At 35.6% G+C, this 25,443-nt stretch overlaps 1 protein-coding gene across 2 annotated transcripts in view; it reads left to right on the top strand.

Moving 5' to 3' along the window:
• Positions 1-12,597: 12,597 nt before the first annotated feature.
• The window catches only part of LOC126811383 (A disintegrin and metalloproteinase with thrombospondin motifs 2), a 33,924-nt gene continuing 21,078 nt past the window's right edge, over positions 12,598-25,443 (top strand). For both annotated transcript variants that reach the window (XM_050536958.2, XM_050536960.2), the window contains exons 1-3: positions 12,598-13,027; positions 14,986-15,019; positions 20,007-20,341. In XM_050536958.2, coding sequence (XP_050392915.1) covers positions 12,986-13,027; positions 14,986-15,019; positions 20,007-20,341 — 411 coding nt within the window. In that variant the 5' untranslated portion in view covers positions 12,598-12,985. The remainder of the gene's footprint in view (positions 13,028-14,985; positions 15,020-20,006; positions 20,342-25,443) is intronic.

Genomic DNA, 25,443 nt, shown 5'->3' with positions numbered 1-25,443 from the left:
CATTATTATTGTGTATTAATAATTTAAAAATTTATTAACTATCTTTGTTTTTGTTTTTTTGTGATAATTTTGTTAATTATTTTTTATCTTTTTTTCAATCTAATGGTGATGGTTGTTTATATTCATGTTTTATTATTTTAAATAATTAATCTATAACTTTAGCTTTGTTAATCGCTTATGTTAATATAACAATATATTTTTGGTGCCTTAATATCTGTGTGTTATTATTAATTTACATAGTGTTGGGTGTTGTAACATCTATGTGTTATTATAATGTTATATAGTGTTGATGTTATAACATCTATGTGTTTTTATATCATTCTGTAGCTTTGGTGCTATAACATTTGGTACCATAATAACTGTGTTCAATTATAATGTTATATAGTGTTGTATAAACACTATGTGTTATTATAACATGATCATTGGTGCTATCTATGTGTTATTGTAACACAATATCTTGTTGAAGCTCTAATCTCAGTGCTGTTACAACGTGATATATTACTGATGTTTTGTTATTTATTTGTGTATTTCAGTACAAACTGGAAGAGAGGTTGTTACAGCCAGTGTTGCTGCCGGTGTCGTCCTTGTTATTATTATATTAGTTATAATTATAGTTTATTATGTTATTAAAATACGGTAAGTCAACTAGTAATTAATTTCTCTTCCGAAAAGATAAACATCATTAATCCACTTAGTGAACCAAAGTGGCTCAATGAATATGGTGCCTTCTCATTAACTATGTTTGATCTCTGTGTTGGCCAGGAAAGTTCTTACGATTTTCCAGTCCTGTTCTTCCTTGTCAGTGGTTACAAGATGAAGGCCTGCCAAGTTATAGTGTTTAGTTGTTAATGTGTACAGAGCTCCCGAGTATACCTTTGGAAGCAAGTTAAAGATCCACTAATAGTTGGAAATTGAAATAAGAATAGACAGTAGCACAGAAAGTTGGTAAAACTTTCCTTGTAGTAAACTGCATGGCATAAGCCCTTCTTCTTTAACCCTGTTAAGAGCATAAAAGTAAGGCGAAATATTTTCAAAATCCCTTAATTCTGTCTTCTTTAATTGTACATATAACCTCAAATAGTAAGTGCAGGAGGACCGCACTAAACGTTGCAAAAAAACCAAAAAAACCCCAACTGATATGACACGACTTGCAGACAAGAGAAACTACATAAATTTCTGCATTACCGTAATTGCAGTGTAATCTCTTGTGATGGCTCCATGTATCCAATAATTGTGTATATAATTATGGTAACACATGCACACGATATTTTTACACAATTGATGAACTACTCGTCATGCACTGTTTTTCTAGTGCTTGATATATTAGTATTATAGCAGCATTATGATCTTTATTTTGAAGGAAAAGACGTGCTGAAAGCCCTGAGCGGGTAAATGTTAATGGCACACCGCATGAAACCCTTCTAACGCAAGACCCTCCAGTAAGTTATATTTGATTTAATAATTTTAGAAACTAATCCATTTAATCACCCGGGGGTTTGGATGGATCAATGGTTAGCATGTGCGGGCGGTATCATAAGGTCTGTCATTGACTCAACTGGTGTAGTTTTGATTCCCTGGTTATACGTGACAAGGAGTACGGTCGTCTGTCCAACCTCGTGGGTTTTCTCTGTGTTAGTCCCGAAATGACCTAGTTTGTGTTGAGTGGACGTCAGACCCCACTTCTCTCGCTATTTGATCAGTGGGCCAAGATGTTCAATATTGAGCAAAGTTTCGATTAGGACTCTGTGGTCTTTAACAAGACCTGTTGAAATGTCTTATTAGTCCCCTAGGGCTATTTATCCCCAGAGAACTCGTCCCGTAGGACAGTTCGTCCCCAGACAATAGGTCTCATGACTATTTGTCCCCTAGGACAACTCATCCCCAAGGACAGTTTGTCCCCGGACAACAATAATGGTAGTTCCATTATCAAACACTGAATTAGAAAATAGTAGTCTTCAGGCAGAAAGAGGGGGAACTACTAACTTCTTTCTCCATTTGGCCTTCATATTTTTTAGAACAATCATGAGATGTCTGGGCATGAATTGTCCTTCGGGACTAATTATCCAGGGTCAAATCAGTCTGATTAAAATACAGCGGCTTTTGAGCCTATGACGTCAGGCATTGAATAATCAATCAGCTTTGACGATTCTAGTGGTTTACCCACAGTTCTGTGTGCAACAAGCCAAGAAATCACCGTAACAGACCGTTTCATTGGCTAATTCCTCACATCAAGCAGAACGCCCGTTAATTAACAACTCTTCCAGATCTTAGTGTAGTAAAGACAAGTAAAACAAAAGTTTGAACTATAAAAAAAGGAAACCAAATAGGATTTGTGTTTTAATCAGGTTGGGGTGGAATAGTCCTAGCGGTCGAATTGTCCAGGGACAAATTGGTGGGGGACGAATAGTCCCAGGAGGCAAATTGTCTGGGGAAGAATTGTCCTGTACCCCTTTAACTTATCATAATTGACATTCCAGAGTTGGAAGCGGATTTATATACAAGGGCTGGCTGAAAAGTTCTAAGCCTATTAAGTGAAAGACCTGTATGAAGTGTACACTCTTTTTGCCAACGATTTTGCAAGGCCTGGATGCTGTTCTGGAAGAAATTTTCTTCACCCACACTAAAAATGTTGTCCACAGCTGACATGACGTCATGATTACTAGGCGAATGACATCTGGCTACTTCCTTTTTCATTTTTGGAAACAGGTCTCATCCATGGTTACAAATCTTGCCAAAGTATTATCAGGATTGGCTTCTAAAGAGTGCAGATTGTCACAGGTCATGAGAAATCTGACACGTTTCTAAATTGCAACCAAGAGCTTTGGTTGAGGCTATATAGAGAAGAATTTACAGGATGTTTGGTCCATTGAATGAGGTCCTGTTTCTTGAAAATCTTAACTTGAGATAAAATCCAAATTTTAGAAGATACTTCAATTTTGATTGGCTAAGCACTAAAATCAATCTAATATTATCCAATCAAATTACTAAAATTTGGATTTTATCTAAGTTAAAATTTGTGAAACAGACCCCAGGTCCCATGTACAAATTAGTACAGCCCATAAACTGAATACATAACCATAGATATTTAAAGATTCTAATAATGATAATTACCCATTAATTTTTTTTTATGTATTCCAGCTAACGAATCCAAACCATATAAATGGTAAAAATGGTCACAATAAAGAAACAAACGTCTGATTGTTATCCAATCAAACCACTTCATTCGGTATATATCGGCTAAGAATGGCTGATCAATGCTTTTCATTTTATCATGTGATGTGTGTGACCAAGGAAAGGAACTGGTATCCAATCAGACGTCTGGATTACGACCTGTCATAAGAACATCACATCATTTGTTTCATCACTTATAAATAAATCAGAGAGTGAATATGTCTGGACATCTAACGTTGTCATGGAGATTGAATGCATGGTTGTGAAAAAAAAAAAAAACTTTATGCATTTCACGACTTTAGTTTTAAATATGCAATTATTCATGTGTGATTGACCAATGGCTTTCCTCTCCTTGTACCATGTGACTTATTATTTATTTAGTGTAATATGCGCTTCCGTGGATGTGATCAAGATGGAGGCAATTTACAAGAAGTGATGTTATGTTTGTCAGGATGATCACAATGGCAATATCAATTTCAGATAAGTTACTAAAATATGGCGTTGCTAGTGAAATTGCAGGGCATTTAGACAATTATTGTATTTAGAGAATGACTTTTTGTTTATATTTCCTAAAACCAGACAATTTTCAAATAAAAAATGCAGACACCTTCAAAAAAAAAAAATAAAAAAAATGGTGGTAATATTATTGAATGACAAATCTTGGAGGGTATCAAATTTAATTGTAAGGGGGAGGGGGGGTATATTTAACAGTGTCATTATGCCTGTATTGAAATTTCTTTTTTATAAACAATATTTTTATTCAGTTAATCTGAATTTGGAATTCCTCTCATCAGCATAAAGTAGAACCATTCTTTAAGTACACAGATGTACCGGATACTTTGAAAATGGTTCATATATTCACTGATGGGAAATTCTACGTATGGGTTCTTATGTATTAGAAGATTGATAAACAGCTGTCATATTATATTCCAACTTCTGAACCATCAAATTAATCTTGTGTTGTAAATTAATAACTGATTTAGACAGACTTGAAAAATAATTTAAAAACAAAAGAAAGTACATCTATTTTCTTATGTAGTGGATGATTGATAAACCACTGCCATATGATATTCTGAATTCATACCACCAAATCATGAAATAAATCAGCACTGTAATTTAATAAATGTTTCATACAGACTTGAAACATGACCCTGAAATAGAATTTAAAAGTGATCTAAAGTTTATCTGATAATACCAAAGGTTACCATGATTATTCATTAATGGGCCTTGTCTTTGTTTTGTATCGATATCTTTTATGGTGCATTTTACAATATATACAAATAAACACAGAGTGTATGCTATATAGTAATGTTTGTATGTTGTACTACATATTTTGACTTCCTTTTGTCTGCTGTTGTTTAATACAAAATAGCTCTGAATTATATTTTGGTCAGTAATGTCTATGTGAGTAATGTAAATTTGATTATTTTGTTTTTGTATTCTGTTTTTTTTTAAGGATAAGTACTGATAACTTAATCCAATGTTCAGAATATAAAACTAATGCTGTAGTTTTTACTACTTGTAAATACCATGCCCACCAGCTGGAATGACACCCATTATGCAGTAATGTTTACTGCTTGTGGTGAAAAGTTTCACAGAAATACCCCCAAACCTTGCCATAGATGGGCAAACACACCTTGTTAATGTTTAATATTTCTGTTAATTACATGATTTGAACAGGTACTTATTTTTTCATGATTTGAAGATATATGTTCAGGAGGCAAGCTTGATGCTACTTCTCATTTCATGAGTTCACATGCCCTGACCTTTTGTATTTAGAACTTTACGTGGTGTTTATAGTAATTACAACATGTATTATTACAGCATTAATTTCTCATTAAGATATCTGCTCTTCGTCAAATTTTGTTTAGATATCTATTTACATAGACTAGGAATATTAAGCTGTTATTAATTACGCAAGGATCTTGTGTTTATGCTGGGGTCGGTTGTAGTTTTCCCAGAATAGAAAAAGGCTCCAACAGAATTCATGGATTAAGTTGTGGATTCAACCCTCCAACATCTTTGCCAAATGCTACTCAGCTATGCATCTGTGATCAATATGGATCCCATCTGCATTCCAGTGAAATCTTTGTTTGAATGATGTGGGAGTCTAACTGTAAAACTAGTGGTGTAGTCGTGTAGAGACATTTTGAAAGGGGACAGGGTGCACATGGTAAAAAAACTGGGTTGCATTACACTGCAATAAACATGTGATTATCACACACCTGCATATCCCCCCTATCTGGATCCATCTTTGTCACTGTTCACCAACAACAGCCTTACAGAGAAGCCATGGATGCTGTTTCACCTGTATATGCCTGACATGTCCTATGCTTGGCATACGTCCGAACGGGAATATGCCCAATTGTACATCAAGATTTACTGAATCAAAATCAAAATTCCTAAAAAATTGACTTCTGGTGACTTAATTCTGGCCTTTTGAAACAGCATCCCTGGTGAAGCCCTATAGTATTCATACATGTATATCTAATCATACGCTTTCTTAAGACGTCTAATGTTGTAAGTAAAATTTTTAAAATGAGAAAAATTGCTTGTATGTTTATTTAATTTGCTGTGATGAATCTTGTTTATAGTTATGCCACTGAAACCTGAACATTTTTCAAACAAAACTGAAACATATCTTCAAATCCAAAGTTTTCATATTTGTTTTCAATTTTATTTATGTTAATTTTATGTTGATAACCTCCATCATCAGCATCTGTCACTATGTTGATAGCCTCCTCTATCATCAGCATCTGTCACTATGTTTGCTTGCTGCTAATATAATGGCCTGCATATTGCAAGACATTATTACTTGGCACCTTGGATTGGGCCATTTATAGATAAATCCAAGGATGGATGCTGACCTGAATACTAGGGTCTGTACATTGAATTGTTAAGGATTCTTCCAGTAAACAATAGATATGTAGACTACTGTCTGGAGCTCTGAGCATCCAGTTGTTAGTCATCCTTCTAGTAATCTGTAGACCTACAGACTAGTGGTAAGAGCCCTGAGCATCATGTTGTTACAGATACTTCCAGTAATCTATAAAACTACAGACTAGTGCCTGGAGCTCTGTGCATGAGGACAAGATCAAATGTCTTTCCAAGGACCTGCAGACTTTGAGACTATTTGCTGTACTGTGTTTGCACATTATGGGTGCTGACCTAAATACTGGGTTCTGCACATTGTGTTATTAGAGATTCTTCCAGTAAAGAATAGAGGTACAGACTAGTAATCTGTAGACCTACAGACAAGTGCCCGGAGCTCTAAGCACCCGGTTGTTAGAGACACTTCCAGTAATCTATAGACCTACAGACTACTGGTAGTGCCTGGAGCTCTGAGCATCGGTTAGAAATCTTTCCTGTAAGCTAGGGTCTGTGCTTGAGGACAGGATCAAATATCTTTCGAAAGACCTGCAGACTTTACACAATGTGCTGTACCATGTTTGCACATGACATAAAGGATTCATCAACATGGTATTAGATATTGCATGATAGAAGTTAATTTTTATATATTGTGAGATTTAAGTTTTGTGCCATGTTATCCAATTTGGATGATTGAGTCTTGTGTGCAATAGGAATATCATCCAGTGCCATATGGACTTGCCTTAATTGTTGTGAAATATCATGATTTATTAGTTAGAACTTTAGAAAAGTCTTGAAGATTATATTGTCCCTCTTCATGGTTCCATCCTGGGACATGCTTTGCCTCGAATCCCTCTAAAAATTTAGAAGTAACTCTTTAAAGTTAGTTTGTAAAGAATTATGACTGGTCAATTATGGAATAACTTCAATGTAACTGGATTAATATGTCCTTTTTATGATATATTGATTTTCTTGTCAACAAACAGGGGCTAGAATTGAGAGAATGGAAAAAAATGAAAAGAACACAAAAACAAAATGAAGAACCCCTATTTTCATTGATAATTGTGAATTATTCAAGAAAGGATTTTGTTCAACCAGAATGACATTCATCTTCACCACTTGTTAAAAAAAAAATTGATAGATCTTTTTAAAATAAATAAAGTCCAAGGTACTAGTGGTCCAATTAATACATTAGGATGTAAAACTGTTCATACTTTCTCACTGCCAGGCGGTATAGCTTAACATCTAAATTAAAATTTTACATATGATTAAATCAAATAAAGTCTAAAATTAAGGCAATTTCATTGTTACAATAAATTAGTCTCTCAGCTACTAAAATCCAGAACATATTTTGAAAAATTCATATTCATTGTTGTGTTTCACTTCCTTTTGATTTATTATTTTTTTAGCATGACAAGAAAGTTCAAAATGGTTGGAAAATCGCAGTATGTGTTCAAACAATTTCGGGCTGGCCCCTTATATGTGTATTAACTGAGCAATCATATTTCACAATAAATGACAAGTATACAGTGTATATGGTTGTCTCATGTACTATTAGTGGTGGTTTAAAGATTAATTTCAATAATGTATTTGCTTATCTATATTGGAAACAAAAACAACCCCCTGAAATTACTTTTAGTAAATTTTGATTTGCTTGTATTTAATAGATTTGATAGATGTAATCAATATATTTTGTTAAACAGTATTTTTAATATTATGTTAGATATGCTGCCATGTTAGAAATATGATGTTTTATATTTATTAAGGCAGTTTTACTATTTTTATATTTGTGAAAAATTTGTCACTTAGCTTTATCGTGTTATAAAAATAACTGGTTATAGTGAAGTTCTTAACCGTAAACTCAGTATCAAGCACGGGGCGACTAGCACGAGACGACTTGTGGTTTATGGTGAAGCTCTTGTGTATGAAACCTGTTGGCATATAAGACACATCTTCAGTGTGCAGGTAATCAACAAATCTCTACTCCAATACGATTAATTAATAATGGCTTAGTCCAACTATACACCTAGATCGATTGCCCGAAAAACGTGATCACCTATCAGTCATAATGACTGCTGAAGGAGCTGATTAATTTTCCTCCTTACTGATTAAATGCGCAGATTCATGTAATTTGGGACCAAAATATGCGTCTTATACGTATAAATCGACAAGTTAAAGATACAGAGGACACATTATAAATAAACCTTACCCAGTCGAACACAAATACTATAGCACGCCCGAAATGTATATTTGTTAGATTCGTGTAGTTAGAAAAACTAAATATTTTTCGATGTCAAAGTTTTTATACTGTCAATAAACGTCGCTTTGAACAAGAGTAAGTTAATACTTCAACTTAATTTTTTTTTCCCATTATATATGTGTTAGCTGGACTTTATCGCATGGAAATAAGCAACTCTGAGAATACTATTTTAATGTATTAGTGCTAGTTGATTTACGCAACATGAAATAAGCGTACGCAGCATAGACTTTATATATCAGTGTTCTGGACCTTTATCAATGAAAATTTCAATTTTAGTGCATCTTATTGATGTGCCTTTTCCAAGAGACAAAAATAAAAGGACGACCCCGGCAAATGACAGTTACAATAAACCAACATTTAGTCAGTCAAAAGTCATCAGGATCCTAAAACAAAAAATTGTATTTTTGATTACTAAACTCGCGCAATCCTGAATCATCAATAATTGTACTTGAATTTCTTCATTTCAAAATGATTGAAATACTTAGTAAAAATCATGTTCTCTTGTAATTTTTGAAATTAGGGATGACTTTAGGGGCTTTTCGGGACTACTTAGGGGACTTTTAGAAAATGCTTGTGTATATATCATATTATATTAAACAGTGCGTGTCAACTGCTGGTATATCTTCATATATTGATACATATCATCTACCCACTTGATTTTCTATAACCCTGAATCTCTCTCCTTAACTTGTTGATTCAGACAAGGTGTCGATTGGCTTGATGGTTTTCATGATGTGACCGGTAGACCAACAAAAAATTATATGCTCAGAATTAAGGACTGGATATCTGGTCTTATTATAAACTGAAGGATATATGGGTCAACTGACTAGACTCAGTATGGGATGTTAAACAAATAGATGCCTACTTAATTAACACTCTGTCCCAATCAAGGAGTTATTGATATATCTATTTAGGGTTTCCGAAAATGTACATTATCACATTATATTTATGTAATTGTTTAATTAATTATTTTAATTAATCCATTGTAAGATAAATAATTAATTGTATTATATTTAAAATATACACAATATTAATTGTATTAGACTTAGATTTTGAATTTATTTTCGAAGGATGTCCAGTAAAGGGAAGTAACTACTGGCAAGGCTGGATCGGGTAACGTCTTTATCATACCGAGTTAAAAATCATTGCCGTGCTCGAGGAGAATCACAAACAAAATTGTACATGTATTTATTAATTAAATAGAATTAACATTATAAGTTTTTTCGGTAACATTATTCTGAATATACAAATGTAGATGAAAATGTTCATTCATATGGTAAACATCCCATTGTTGACACAAATTTAGTTCCGTGTGGGATTTGTGTTACCATTTTCTTTAAGTGTCTGCCCATAGCAGACTTCTTTTTCTGTTATAACAATCGAACCAGAAGCCAATCAAGACTTTTATAAAGGAGTATGGCAATTATTTTTGACAACAAAATGTACATGTATTAGTAGGTCTGTGTTCCTTTAATTTAATGTTACTACGGTAAGACCTCACTATAACGCGATTCACGGTTGTGGGTGTACCTTTGGCGGGTTAGAATACCCCCATTCTGGGTTATACTGACACCTTAGAGTAAACATTAGCCTTGTTTATCAGAGCTGTGTAATGAAACCCCGGAGTAACACAGGCGTATTCGAGACACACCAGCGTTATAGTGAAGTCCTAGGTGGTTCGTTCTAATGTTGATTCTGCTTTTAAAAACCATTGTAAATAAACTGTAAATATTAATTTTTATATTTTACAAATGGAACACGTGTACATACAATCTATAACTTTACCAACTTAATCAACAATATACAGGCACCAGACTTGTTTCCATGGAGACTACTGATTATTTTAGATCTACAGACCAACAACAACTGCTGTTGAATAGTAATTGTTTTATTCTAAATCAGTGATGACTGAGTATTTAAATGATCATTCAAACATTCAGGTATTTGTTACCAATGCGTTTCTGCTTTATTGATGGAAATACGGACATTTGATATTGGCACATAATTGAATTAAGGTAATTTTTTTTATTGAGAGAGGCGATACAACAAGTAAGTCATAACTGACAAACATAATTAATTTTTTTGAATTTTGGGCCCAAGTATAAGAATTTTTTTTATAGAAAATTGCCCCGTAAACCTGTCTGTTCTTGTATTTAAGTTGATGACAACAGTTTGTAGATAAGATGTCTTGTCATGCTGAAACTTTCAACCATCAGAAATAAACTTTTATTGACTTATACAATCATGCTGTTTATTGTCTAGTGCCACCCTCTAGTCACTTATTGACGACATTGTTGTAACGTGATGATGTTTCATGAAGTGAAATTCTGTACTGAACTTGTTTGCTGCGCTAAACCCCATGACACAAAGTATTAGGGGCTGATGATGTAAATATTGGGTTTTTGTAGCCCCAGAGGACCATGTTGCCCAGACGAATTTAACAGACACGATGCCCCGCCCCCAAAGTCTGATCAATTTATGGATTTGACCTGGAATTAAGTTATTGTAATGTATCTTTTATAATGATCAACGTTACATATGAGAATGAGCCAGGTGTATTGCGGGGACAAAGGGGCGGGGGTATAAATTGCCCGTGTGAAGGTGGGTGGTAATGCGCTTTCCTGCTATTCAGACCCGCGATCAACTGGAAAATGACGCAATGTAGCCCTGTTCATGTGGTTTTGGAATCGAAATCCCACTCTATGTCGACCGAATCCCAGATTGCGTGTATGCAATCAATCAGACAGCCAAATTGAAAAGAAGTATCCAGAAAACTGTTTAATTTAACCAAAACTTATATGTAATCAAAATTGCATATTCCATGTGAAAATAGTAATAACAAATTCAATCATGCACTGGAGTTATCGCCGTCAATCAAGCATGCACCAATATTTCAAAAGAATAGAGGTTATTGCGTCTACCACACATTAATGTATATACACGTGTAATCCTGCCCATTATTAATTTATTTGGATATATAACCGGTACGATCTGTTAGTCAATTCATAGTAAAATGCCGCTCCCCTCCCCATTATGACGTTAGACTGACTCCGCTGGTGTAATACACGAAGTGAAGTAGTTTATAATCGTGTATGAGTAAAGACAGCTGTTAAATATCAAGATAAATACCTACATACTGTCAGTATATAGAAGGCATGTTGTTAATTATATTTCTTTAATTCTCTACATTGGTACATCTGTTTGTATTGTTCACCATCTTCTCTATCTCTTTCTGTTCAATATTCCCATACTCCATGCGTTAACGTTGTATTATCTGCTTTGTGAAGATGATTTTGAAATGTTGCTTTGTGGAGATGATGGAGCAGAACAGTAGGACGTTAAACCCCATTTCATTTTATTCATGTAAGTGTGTCTTGTGTTTTCTTAAGGTTTCGTTTTTTATTCCACTGAATTGCATCCTCGGGAATGTACCAATACATATTATGTTTGATTCGAAACCAACTAATTGTGCCTGAACTGTCCCTCTCAAAGACCCCTATCCCCCACTTCACCGCAGTACCAGGGCTACCTCAACAACATCATATACAATTAAGCCCCTGGGTAAAACATGGTAAATAAAATCAGATACATTCCAATAATCACCTTTAAGACAATAGCATGGCGACAAGGCCTGGCATTTATTTATTGACAGCAAGTCATAACATTAGCGTTGGGCCCTTATCCTCGTAGAGGGGGTTGGATGGCCGAATGGTTACCACGTGCGCGCTGTATCATAAGTTCTGTCATTCAGTCAACTGGCGTGGTTTCGATTTCCCAGTAGTAGGCCTACGTGACAAGCATTAGGGTCGCCTGTCCAACCTCGTGGGTTTTCTCCGGGTCCTTCGGTTTCCTCCCACTTCTAAAGACTCCTACGCGCAAGCGAATTATTGAAATAAAATTGAACCATGACGTGTTAGTCCCGAAATGACCTAGTTTGTGCCCAGGGTTCGTATCAGATTGATGTGTTTTTGGGGAAGGGTATGACCACAGAGCAGTTGTTAATAATTGTTCAGAACTGTAATACTTGACATTCATGTTTTTGTTGTTTATATTTTGTAATGTCGTATGTAGTTGGTGTTGTCGCGGTCCTCCAGCATGTACTACTAAGTATTTATTGCCAATCTTGTTATAAAGTTGATTTTCTACTAAAGTGAGGCTTTAGCTATAAGTAATAATCTCTGCTGGAAACTGCCTATCTCAACTCTGAAGGAAGAGAATACAAGCGCCTACCACTTTAAAATCAGACGCGACAGAAATTTGTGCAACCAGCATAAAATTACTCGCTCTCTGTCTGTCTAGTCAAGCGTTTTCCACGAGTTAGCACTATTTTCAGGAACCGTGTAACCGCTGTGTAAATTCAACTATCGTTTATTAAAAGAAAACACCGTAGCGTTTTCAAGACAGTTTCTTCAACCCTGCTGCAGTTTCGTGATTCTTAGCCATCGTAAAAACGAACAGTAGAATAACTATCTTTTACTAATTAAAAACACGCGGTTGTATCTTTAAAACTCCAGGAACTAGTTTGTATCAAATCTAGCAATACTGAGTGTTAATTAGTTGTTTCCTGTAGCTCCGACGTAGTAGCAAGGATCTTAAAGCGGAACTTGTTATAAACTTTAGTATTTGTACAATATTTCAAACAATGCATATATATTTATCTGTATAGAAGTTGAGACGGGATCTAAAATGGATGTTTTTATAATTTTATTAGGACTAGCCATATTAGCGGTAAGTAGCATTATATCTGTAAAGCTCAGTTTACACGGGGAAAGTATAATCTTTTACAAAAACAATTGTCTTTTCCAAATTTGTCTTCAGTCACGTTTCAGTCACGCACGTTGATGTATATTTTGAAAAAGAAATGAAATGGAGTTTAACGCCTCACTTTTCCACACCAACCGTGCTAATGAAATTCCTATTTCGAATTCATAACTGACAAGGGTTCCTTTATGTGCAAGCTAATGTGTACACAGGACCCCACGGGTTTGTCATACCATCCGAACGACTAGACACTTGCCATGCTCCCCCATCTTGCACCACTAACAAGAAACTTTCTCAGCCGACAACGGGAGCGAACCGAGGGTATGCGACCTGAAGTTTGCTATGGGTGATGTTTGCTCGGACCACGTCACTACGATCTACCCTTGTTTCGATTTCTAACTGTCATCGGGTCTTTAACGTGCCGGAAGCAGCGATCTCAGCTTTGGACGATTTTTTTTTATTTTTGCTTGTGAATTATTATGTGCATGCAAGAGCATCAATAATTATATAAGATATATATTCCGGGCTTTGCGTATTCTACTAAACACTATACAACCGGTTCTCCATTACATCTTTATAGTTTATAGTTGTCCAACTTTTGTCTGGCATATGCAACTCTGTAGTTAGCCTACTGATCTAGTTCCTTTTGACCGTAAAATAAGCACGTTAAACCCCATTTCAGTTCACTTCATTTCTTACTACAAGAAAGCATAAAACTACCATATGTTAATCTCAAAATGACATTCCTGATGTTGACGAGACATTGAACCCTGTCCTATTTCACTTCATGTAGGGTTCAAGGAACAGTTATATCAGATTTATGTTTTGTTTATTTAGCGATGGTTGTGTTATTTATTTATTGAAGTTTGTTTGACGATAAAAACAGATATTTACACTGATATACAGGTCATCAAGCCTCTTTTTACACTACAAAAATCACAAAACATCTCAAAACAAAACAATATACAAACAATATATTTACACACAATAACACGATGGTTTGACACTAATTATAAGTGCAGGGGGACCGGAGAGAGAGAGAGAGAGAGAGAGAGAGCACGCATTAGGTCATTTGGCACAAACAGATGGTAAAAATCATAGGTGGAAACCGGACAAGCTAAAGGATACAAGCATCGGATCAAAACACTTCCATTGATGATCTGGGGAGTTGGATGGCCGAATGGTTAGCACGTACGTGCTGTATCATACGGCCTGTCATTGAGTCAACTGGCGTGGTTTCGAATCCCCGGTTGTACGTGTCAAGGAGTAGGGTCGCCTGTCCAATCTCGTGGGTTTTCTCCGGGTCCTCCGGTTTCCTCCCACTGCTAAAGATCCCTACGCGCAAGCGAATTATTGAAATAAAATTAAACCATATGTTAGTCCCGAAATGACCAAGTTTGTGTCAAGTGGACGTTAAACCCCATTTCTCTCTCTCTCCCTCTCTCTCTCTCTCTCTATCTATCTATCTATATATCTCTCGTAATTCCTAGATACAGCATGAGGTTATACCGTTCTGTTCCTTTATCTCACTAATACTTGATTAAATGTTTATTTGATTATACGTAGTTACTGACAGGTACTTGTCTACACATCTTCAATTCGACATTTGACCTTTTATACACAAGATATTTATATAGGTAGACAGACAGGTGTTTCCGATAGTCTAAGAAACCAAAAAATACTATATGCACCCAGCTTGTTATATGCACTATATGCACCTTTATTACACAAACATGCATTTATATACCTAGAATAAAATTACTGTTTATTACTGAGCGGCGTAAAGACTTGGCGTATCTAATATGATATGATCTAGATAAAAAAAAAGTCATCACCTTTTTGCTGTAAAGCATATAGCTCCGAATAACAGTTTAAAATGATATGTTTTTATTTCACTTTTAACCCATGGTTTTCATTTATTTCAGGACCATCGAAAAATCTTAGCAGAGGGCGAAACGGGTAAGCTCTAAGTTCTTTCTAACCTTACTTCCTCTTGGGAAATAGGTCGCCAATTATAACTTTCATTCATTCGAAACCTTAATTTCATAATGAAGGTTTTACACATTCTTCCAATATTTTATTTTCAGACACTTAGTTTGTTTTTCTTGCAATGTGATAAATAATAAATGTGTTGATTTAGAAAGTATACACGACAAAGACAACTATATATTGATCACGTAAGAAGTTTCACAATCAGATTAAAACACAGATCATATTTCATTTCGTCTTTTATATAGTTCAAAATTTCGATTTACTTACGAAATAAAGATCTGTATTTTAATCAGAATGTAAGTTTCAGGACAATATTATGTTGAATTTCTGATATAGCGAAATACGAATGTCAGGGCGGAAGTAACAGTGACTAAAAGCAAACAAAGCATAAAAAAACGAGAACTATCCAAAACAAAATAAACGCAACAAACTGTTTCTTGCACAGTATATATGCAATGATATTTGTTCCTATTTCACGCAATGGGAAATAAAATGATAGTTTTAGTTTACCATGTTTAAATAACCTTGGATAGCTGTTGGCCGCGAAAGAAGTACATTGAAATTTCCAGTCAGGTTTGCCAGTGAGGAAGGATGGAGGATTGGACAAGGAGACCATTCTAATCGCCCGAATATCGTGCACGTAAAGAGTCCTTAACGGGCATTATTTCCCTTGTAGCACATTGCTGGTGTAGAAAAGCAGGACGGTAAACTCCATTTAACTTCATTTCATTTATTTATTCAGTCCGTTGTATTGTAGTTTCAATTAAAGCGAGATGTGATCTATTGGTCTTAGTCAGAATGCCAAATTAAACAATGGATGATAAGTACAGTTATAACTCTGTTCATGTGCCTCCAAGGACTTACCATTGATAAATTTCAACACACGACCGGAAGAGGAATTTGTTGTTAATCTAGACCTCCAGCCAACCTACAAAAAATCCCATAAAACAAGACAATTAATCATACAAAACATGCTTTCATTTATAGAAATATGCTGGGATTAAAATATACAATTACAACCACATGTGTTAAAGCGCCAACCTTTGTACAAATCATTCGTAACTCCATGTCTCAACAATCCTCACAAATGTATTAAAATAGTGAAATATTTATGGAAGCCAGATGAAATTATCCTCCAAATAATTCACCAGTGTTTTATGACTTGATTTGACTATACACATAAATCACAAATATTCAAAAAAGATTGTGTTAAAACCTGGATAAAAGGCAGCGAACCCCCGACTGAAGTACATATTATTTAAGACTGGATTTTTTATAATTAGAGGGGTCTTTTGAATATTATATTATCAAATTAATAAATGTTATTTTTTGTTGAACTTCAAAACACCCCTTTAAATCGAGAACGAGACTTTACTCCTCTTTAGAATGGTTACCACATGAGTTAAATGCCGTATCTGTGTTCACCTTGCACATATTAACTTTAATCAATTACTTTAAATAAAACAGATTTCCATTCAAATCTGACATTTAGGCATGTTAAATTCTCGGTTTCCGATCTATTTGACATTTTAAATCTGACTATATGTTGTTGGTGCTAGACAAATGTCTTTAACCTGTAGCCATAAAAACAAAATTTATTTCCTGGCTCAGCATAATATTAGTTATCCAACTAAATAATCTACAAAAAAAGGGAAAACAGTTTAGCAAATACAAAACCCATGTCACTTTCCACCAGGGCCGTATGTAGGATTTTAAAAGTGGAGGTGCAACAGAGTGGTGGGGCGCCATAGCCTCCACGTATGTTTCGATCAGGGCAAACGAACCCGTTGGCGTGTGGGCGCCCTTAAAACCGATCGACTGAGTGCCTTAGGAGCATCACTGTGTGATCATAATCAAGTGTATTATTTTATAATTGAAAGATTGTCAAAAAATTTTTGTTTTTGTTTTTTTTGGATGTGGTGGGGGGCGCAATTTCTCGGGGCGCCTTATTTTTCTGGGGGTGCAATGTACCCCCTGCACCCCCGCTAAATACGGCCCTGCTTTCCACTACTCCGAGGTGATCAGCGTTGTTTGATCGTTCGTATGGTATGTAAAGCCGAGGCCCGTCCCAGTAGATTAGTGTTTGGTCAAAATTCTTATCCCTAGCATTATAAACGCTAAACTTCACCCCACTTCCAAAACAGAACTATTAACCAAATCCCACATAAAATCATTGGGAAATTAACTTAGATTATAGTTGTTGGCTTACATTTCACGTAAATCGGGTGTTCCACATGCTATAGATCTTGGTCTATATTATCCCTGGATTATATTATTTAAACACAAGGAAATGGAGTTTAAAATCCTACTCCGACTGGGCTAATGAAGGCGGGCATAAACCATATAGTGTGCTACGAGGGAAAATTTGCCTGGACAGCGGCACTACAGCCCACTCTTATATCGAATTCCGAATGTCAATGGATATTTTACGTGCACGCCAATGTGTACACGAGAACTCGATTTTCCGAACTAGACAGCTGTCTCTGTCAAGCACTCCGTACCACTGATAAGGGGAAATCACACCGGAAAAGCCCGAAGAATTTTCTCGGCCAACACCGGGAGAAATCCCGCGTCCTCCAGACTAGTGAGCCAGCGTCTTACTCACTTAGCCACTATGATTCCCTATTTAAACACAAATACAGTGTAGTTATTTTCACAGGAAAAAGAGTAAAAGAACATTCAATATAATACAGGAGGTTTTATTATGGTTCGTATTGCATTAAAAAAAACACCAACATTAAGACATTAGAAGTTACTAGTTCACTGAACCCTTTATGGATAGCATTAAATGAAACTTGATCTATTATAATCATATTTTCGAGATTTTAAAGACTTCACGCAGTGAATATTTCAGATATTCTCTATATCGTTGTGCATTAAGCATTCTTTATGTTTTTTGTTCAGTTAACTCTTGAAATGAATATAAAACATAACTTGATGTAATTGTAATTATAGGAAAGATGTTGAAATGTATTCATATTCTCTTTGATACATTTAAGCAGCCGCCACAGTTGGGAAAATATCTAATTTTGAAAATAGTTCAAAAATAGATAATGAAAAAAGAATAAAATTAAAATTTTAAACAAAGAAGTGCTAAACCAGTACAGGTTTGACGACATAGTCTCGATTGCTTAGTATCATTGCTACGATAATAAACAAAGTCTCAATTATCAATTTTAAATTAAATTATCAAATGCGATTGTGTTTTAATCCGCAAAAATCACGGCCATCCGATGGCTAGAGAGTTGATTATGTGTTTAAATGTCTAATTAATGATTTTTGGAACATTTGAAGCCGAAGGAAAGACTCGTAATAGGCAAATTTGGCTCTTATATACTACATATTTAAACCAAGTCGTACTTAACCAAAACATCCATGGTAGATAATAGCCCAGCTTTGGTTCAAAAAGATTAAAATAGGTGAAGCTGGTTTATTTATATCTTCTGCAGACGATGGCGAAATGTTTAATTGTATAAATACTGAGCATAAATGAGGCATTTTTGGACTGATATTCTTATTTTAGAGATTCAGTTTTTCACAATATTGCAGTCTGTAAGGTATTAACAATCCTCTGAGCTATAATTAATAAAAAAAATTTATTAACACAATTTATTAACAAGCAAGCCCGGGCGTACCCATCTCTGTGGTTTGCACTTTTCTTCTTACAGATAGTAAACTTTGAAAACGAACTTAATAGTTTATGATATTAGGTTAACGAGGGAAGCAGAAACGATGTATAGATACCCATACCATATGTATCACTCGTCTCTACGTATGGACGCCTATCATTATTAACTCTGCCCTAAACCGACAAATATTTGATTGATATAATGCAAAGTATGGAAATACCAACTGTTACTCATTATTATATATCTGCCTCAATCCCCGCACCCTATTAATTTCAAGATTTAATCCCGTCCCGAGCTCTACAATCCGATATACGCTTCTGCATGTTATTCAGTGTTGCCTTTTAATTATAATCCGTTTTTTTTGTCTGGTTCTCACACTGTTAGATACCCCGCGGGCAACTGAAATAGTTCAATAACTAATATATCTTATTTGTATAACTTGTATTTCTTTATTGAAAAACAAAGTTATGTTTTTTAAAACATGATATTAGTCAATTTCAATCTCCAAGTCTAGATTCCATTACCTTGTGAATATAGAAAATCTGTATTACGGTATAACTAACTATTTTAGTTACCTGTACAGCTGTTAAACCGTGTACATGTATATGACGTGGATTCGCGATGTATATTATCCGATTGACAACTATGTCTGTTTAAGTAGATTACACTTTAATGCATATCACGTAAAGTATCCTTATGTATTTTCAATAAGTTTGGATAAAATAAAAAAGTATGAAGAGGATTAAACAGCTTTTAGTCGTCCATGTGGGGCAAAAGAAACCACCTTTCCCCGTATGCCAGTTGGTATGCAGGTAATAAACGACTGATACATGTAATTCGAAATAAGAGTAGGTCGTAGCGCCGCTGCCTGGGCAAAATTTCCCTTATAGCATACTGCATAAAGAAACACCCCCAGTGACCACGTGGTCTAAGAGGCACATTACAAGTGTGTAATAAGTGAGAAAGGGGTGGGGTGGCGTCTCTATTCTCGCGAGGTTTCTCTGCGACTTATGGTTCTCTCCAACTATTAGATATTTGATAAATTGTCTTAGATTTCCGAATTCGTCTGAAGTCGAATATAAAAAGTCAGCAGTGATCCAGATTAATGTCTCCCGCCTGAATCCACAAATAAATATAAACACTCTTACTTGCACCATAGTAAAAAGCATCTATAATTCAAAATACAGATCAGGAGTATAAAATGCTTACTAAAATGCTTTTTCAGTATGGCGTGTCACAAGGATCCACACGTGGGTTGTAGTTAATTAAAAATTGTGCTATTGATATTTGTAATATTTACATGTTGTGATTTTTTTTCTTTTCAGATTTTATGTTCCGCCCATCCTGTAATCTAACAAGATGGGAGATATCATTTCCGCTTTTAACAGACACCAGAGGTGCTACTTTACCTAAATCTAGATTACCAGAGGAGGCAACATCAGATTATATACCAAAACATCTTCACGTTAGTTTAAAATGGCGGCGTCAAGTTTTAAATATAGCCTTGTTACAGACTCATTTAGTTGGTGGTTCGTCCTCAGCTGAATGGGGTGAAGGCAATGTGACTTTTTCTCAACGTTTAGAAGATAAATGTTTTTATCATGGTTATGTCAAGAACAAGTCTCCTTCCCATACAGCTCTCGGTATATGTGGAGGATTGGTAAGTTGTATTTTTTCTATTTCATATTTAATCGGCACCAGTTTTTGAGGTTGGCGTTTACATCAACAAATAAACACAACATCCGACCGTAAGCGATGTCTCCCTGGAAATAAAATATTGTCAGGTTTCTTGTATCTGTCTACATAAATGCGGCTATATTTCAATGTAGTTGACCAAACTTGCCGCACCCCAAAGAGTGCCTTGTCACACAAATCGAATTGGTTAAGTCTATTTACTATCCGTGCACACTCACCACCTATACCTCCAATCGCACCAATGGCTTCACGGTCTCTATATAGCCTTTGTTTTAAAATAAAAATGTTTCAAATCATATATCAGCATGATGCAGCATTTGGTTACATGGAGTACTAACAAAGTAGTCACAAAAATCTGTTTTCTAAAATGTATGCAGCAACATTTAGTGCAAAAGGACTATGTGGGAATTATACAGAAGAAAACTCCACAAGTCTAATGAAAACGTCACCTGGAGAATAAAGCATGGATTTTGTTTTTCTTTAGTTGCATTTTGTCATATTCCGAAACACATCTTATTCAAGCTGCCCAGGAAACCTGTCCGTGCCAAAACCAAATGAGTACTTATTATAAAAGAAACCGAGAAAGCTTGGTCCCATTAAAGATTTAATTGCAAAAAAATAAAGGTTTCTTTCTGAGCACCGAGTAACCTCGACCTCGAAAGATTTTTAAAAAAAGACAACAATAAGTCCGTCTGGACCTCTTCATCATGAGTGATTGTATTTTCTTAGCCTGCTGACTTTGTTCAAGTTGTTCAGTATAGAAGGGTGAAACTTGTCGTTAAGTCTAGTAGTGTTTTTACCGACCAAATACAAATGCAAAGTTACGTTGACATGAAACACGTGTATGTACTAAAGGTACGTCGCAATCTACCTGATAAAGAAATACAATGCACCTTCTCTATATAACGCAACTGTAGCCCACCTTATATTGCATTACGAAGTACGTTAGAACCACCTGACAGTTGCTTAAACTACCACCGCCCCCCACCCCCCGCGCATGCAGCATGTCGGAAATTAGCGGGATTCATCAACGTAAAGTTAGACTAATTTTGTAGTGTTTGTGAAACGTCTGGGCGAATGTAGTCGAGCATACACCATGCTGTGTGCTGTGAGAGAAATGTTATTGCGTTTCCGCCTACTCTTCATCGAATTCAAAAATTCAGGGGTACTTCAACACAAACTTTTACGCCTTTTGTCTAACCGGGTCCTCCATCGCGCACGACTGAAAAGAGTGAGACTTACATTCCGGTCAGTCTAACTCAGTGGGTTGAATATCAGAAACCGAATTAACCCATTAGATAGTACAGACGTGGGGTGGTGCACATATGTTAATAATGTTATTAATCAGGGATGGTTTCATCAATGAGGATCCCCTGTCTAACCACCTGCTACAAGGAACGATGTGATCCCATCAATGTGCGTAGCAGTCTGTAGAATCCCTTTTTTTTGCAAAAAAAAGAACGAGTTCTGCTCTGATCATAAAATATATATGTAATATACTATATTTTAAAGATACATTCCCGCGTACAAACTGGGTGATTTGATGATATATTTGAACTAAAAACATATTCAAACTAATTAATTTATTATAATGTTGCTTCAAATCCTTCTAAAAAAAACATTGTAATTGCCAGGGAAGACCCCTGTTATAAAAAATCGACCAAAAGAGGTTATGTTTGTGTCACGTGACTTACCTCTCTCGGTACCTAACAACGGGTACAAAGTCGGAGGAGAATTCATTGCATACACAAGACGACATTGTCATTAATCGCTGACTATTACAAATATCGAATCCTAATTAATTTCTCGGATTATCCACTGCCTGCGTCTTTTTCCGTGATTTTTATCTCAGAAAATGTTGTACGTCGAACTCTTCATAAAGTTTATCAACATGTACATCAAGCGCCCAATCTCCGCGTGCAACCTTTGACGTCAAGCGAGCAGATATTCCTAATCGTCGGGTTGTCGATTAGGGAAACCCTTACATTGTTGTCCTGTATACGTTCCATGGGTGTTTTTCAGGGAATCCAGTAATTTTTTGAGTAAGATTGGATATTTTTACTTTCCATATATAAAAATTGCCATACTTTTATAGGAAATAACCACCCGATAAATACTTTTCTGGGAACGTATCTTTAATATGGGCGTTAAACCGTATTTATTTCATTAAAATATTAAAAAATAATATTAACAAGCACCGGCCTAGTACAAGACACAAATAATGCATCTGTAAAAGCTTCTCAGATTTAGACAAAGACGAACATATGTACTGTAAAGACATGCATTTAGAATGTTTACACTATATTATGTGTTCTGCATTATGAGAACTGGGTTAATTGGCTGTTAAAATATGACAACAATTCGATTAATAAAACAGATAAACATTATAAAAAACCTTTCCTCTTAAAAGTTATGTGATTGAAAATAGAGTTAACATATGATTATATTATGCACTAAAAAGAGTGCAGTTCAAAGTTTTATTCAGCGTAATGCTCGGATAATGTCGAAACTAACACATTCATTTTTTTATTTGAGCATACTGCTCGTAATGAATCGTGATGAATGTAGTAATACGTTACAATCGTATCTAATCTTTCCACAATGTTTCTATGTCAAAGTCTTGGAGACTTATACATGTTTCCATAGTAACGCGGGTCATAAGTCCATCCTCGTAATCTTTGTCGGGTTCTCTTATGGGAACTAGTAAAATAAACATACCACAGCATACATTCATCTTGACTCCCCCCCCCCCTTCCCATCTCCCCACGACGCCCCCCCCCCCCGGATCTTCATGCAACATCAAGTGTACCTTATATCCATACGTCCATATGTGTGAAGAAAACATTAGCAACTAAACGAATACCATTAAATATATTTAGTAAACGGTCTTTATTACACTTGTCTTTACCACACACCATTCTTGTAGAAATATTGGGTAGAACCAAGGCGACTGTGTAAGTTCCTCGGAATTATCTAGCGTGAATTTCTAGCAAGGAACGATGTCTAATCGTTCGGACGAAAAACCAAAGTTTCGTGTACACGTAAAAGATCGACCGTTGAAATCTGACACCCCTGTCCGTTAAAAATGTCTCCCTTAGCAAACTACCTGGCGTATGTTCGTCTTTATTAACCCGGTTGGTACAGAAAAGTAGGACGTTAAACTTCCATTTTATTTCGAGAAATAGCAATTTAAAACCCATTTCATATTAGAAAAAGTGAGCCAAGGAAAGAGAAGTTCCAGATGCTAAAAAACAGTTGTAGACGAAATGATTAAAACATTTGGACATTAGAAATAAAGATAAAAAATAACTGTGATGGAAACTAGGAATACTCATAAACATACATTTTGATTAGTCTCGGGGTGAAAATAAATCCGTTGGTGAACAAAAAACACGTGTTAAAAATATTCCACTTAATACTTCTCAACATGGGGTAGAACAAGTTTCTATGTTTTAGCCGTTTGCTTTGACGTCTTAGGGTTAATGACTATCGTTTTATTACTTTTAGTCTTGCTCTTGTAAATGTCTTGGAGTGTAATTGCACCAATGAACCTCGGCAGAAAAACAGATCATATTATTTGTATGTTGCAAAAATATTTTTTGGGAGGAATAAGATAACCAAGGTTAATACAGTGTCCTATGGGTAGGCACTCCGTCCTGGATGAACTTTCTAGGCCAATGCAGGGATCGAACACCCGACCTCCAGGCTAGCGAGCCAGTGTCTTACCCACTTAGCCACCGCGACCCTCTAATCCGTGTACAATCCGGAAGTTAAATATGTTTAAACTCAATGTCGGGGTGGGCGTTGAAATGAACAATTGTATGTTATCAGTGTGAAGTACACAGATAACATTATTAGGGTGCCCCACCATAAATAAATATCCCCAAATAGCTCGACAATTCCACCACAGTATTTATATATACATGTATACCAATCCTTAAATCTGTTTGGCACATTTATAGTCACTAAATAAACGGCCATGTTGTATTTAATAAGCTATGACCAATTAAACATCGATAAATAATAGACTGAAAAATGGTTCCGAGTGTCATCCATAACATCCAGGCACTTTTGAAATTAGTCTCGCTTAACCAGTCTACCGACCATTCTCCATCTGATTGACAGGCCGGGATAATCAAGACTACTTTTTTTTACGAAACATGACAAAAAGCTGGAACAAGAACTTGAATTTAGAAACAAGCACGGTAGGCAACTCAACAATTTTTTTAAGAACCTTATAAAAGTTAAATGAAACTACTGCTAGTATCATGTTCCTGCCTAACCCGAGTGTTTCCAAGATATTATTTGTACTAAACCAAAAGATGTCGCTCCTAACGGTATAGTTAATGATAAAGCAATGTAAAACATAAAACGAATGTAATTTCTAAAGCTGCTGTAATAACCAAAAAAAGCTAAATATTACTGCTATTCATTATCGTCAACAATATATGTTTTACGGCTATAATAGTTGATATGTGTGTTGAGAATTTCACGTGCGATGGCTATTTATAGACTCAAAGAGAGTGCGTGACTAGCCAGAAATCACTTTGAAACAAGCCACTGAAACGTGCACATTCACCGTGTCGAGTACCACTTTTAGTAGGGAAAATTTTCGGCACACGGGGCACCCTAACAGTAGGCCTATCAACCGGGAGACGTTAAAATTGACAATTGTATATTATCAGTGTGAATATACACAGATAATAGTATCAGATTACAAATAGTTGTATTTCTGAGACGTTAAATAAGTGGTCATGACAAGTAGCTTCCCAGACAAATATATTTCCCACGTATTTTATTAATAATGCTTCGCGACATATGAAAATAAAAAAAGCAATACATGTTACGAAAAGAAAAGAATGGAGTTTAACATCCTACTTTTCTGAACCAACTGGGATAATAAAAATGAAATGAAATGGGGTTTAATGCCCTGCTGTTCTGCTCCTACTGGGCTAATGAAGACCGGCACACAGTGTTCTATGAGGGGAGTTTTGCGCGGGCAGCGGCACTATGACACTACTCTTATATCGAATTCCAATGTATATACATATACGGGACCTCATTTTT

This window comes from Patella vulgata, chromosome 2 (genome assembly GCF_932274485.2).
Source record: "Patella vulgata chromosome 2, xgPatVulg1.2, whole genome shotgun sequence".
In the NCBI taxonomy this organism is placed as follows: domain Eukaryota; kingdom Metazoa; phylum Mollusca; class Gastropoda; family Patellidae; genus Patella; species Patella vulgata.
The sequence above is the reverse complement of the archived record's forward strand: the minus strand, read 5'-3'. Positions and strand labels throughout refer to the sequence as shown.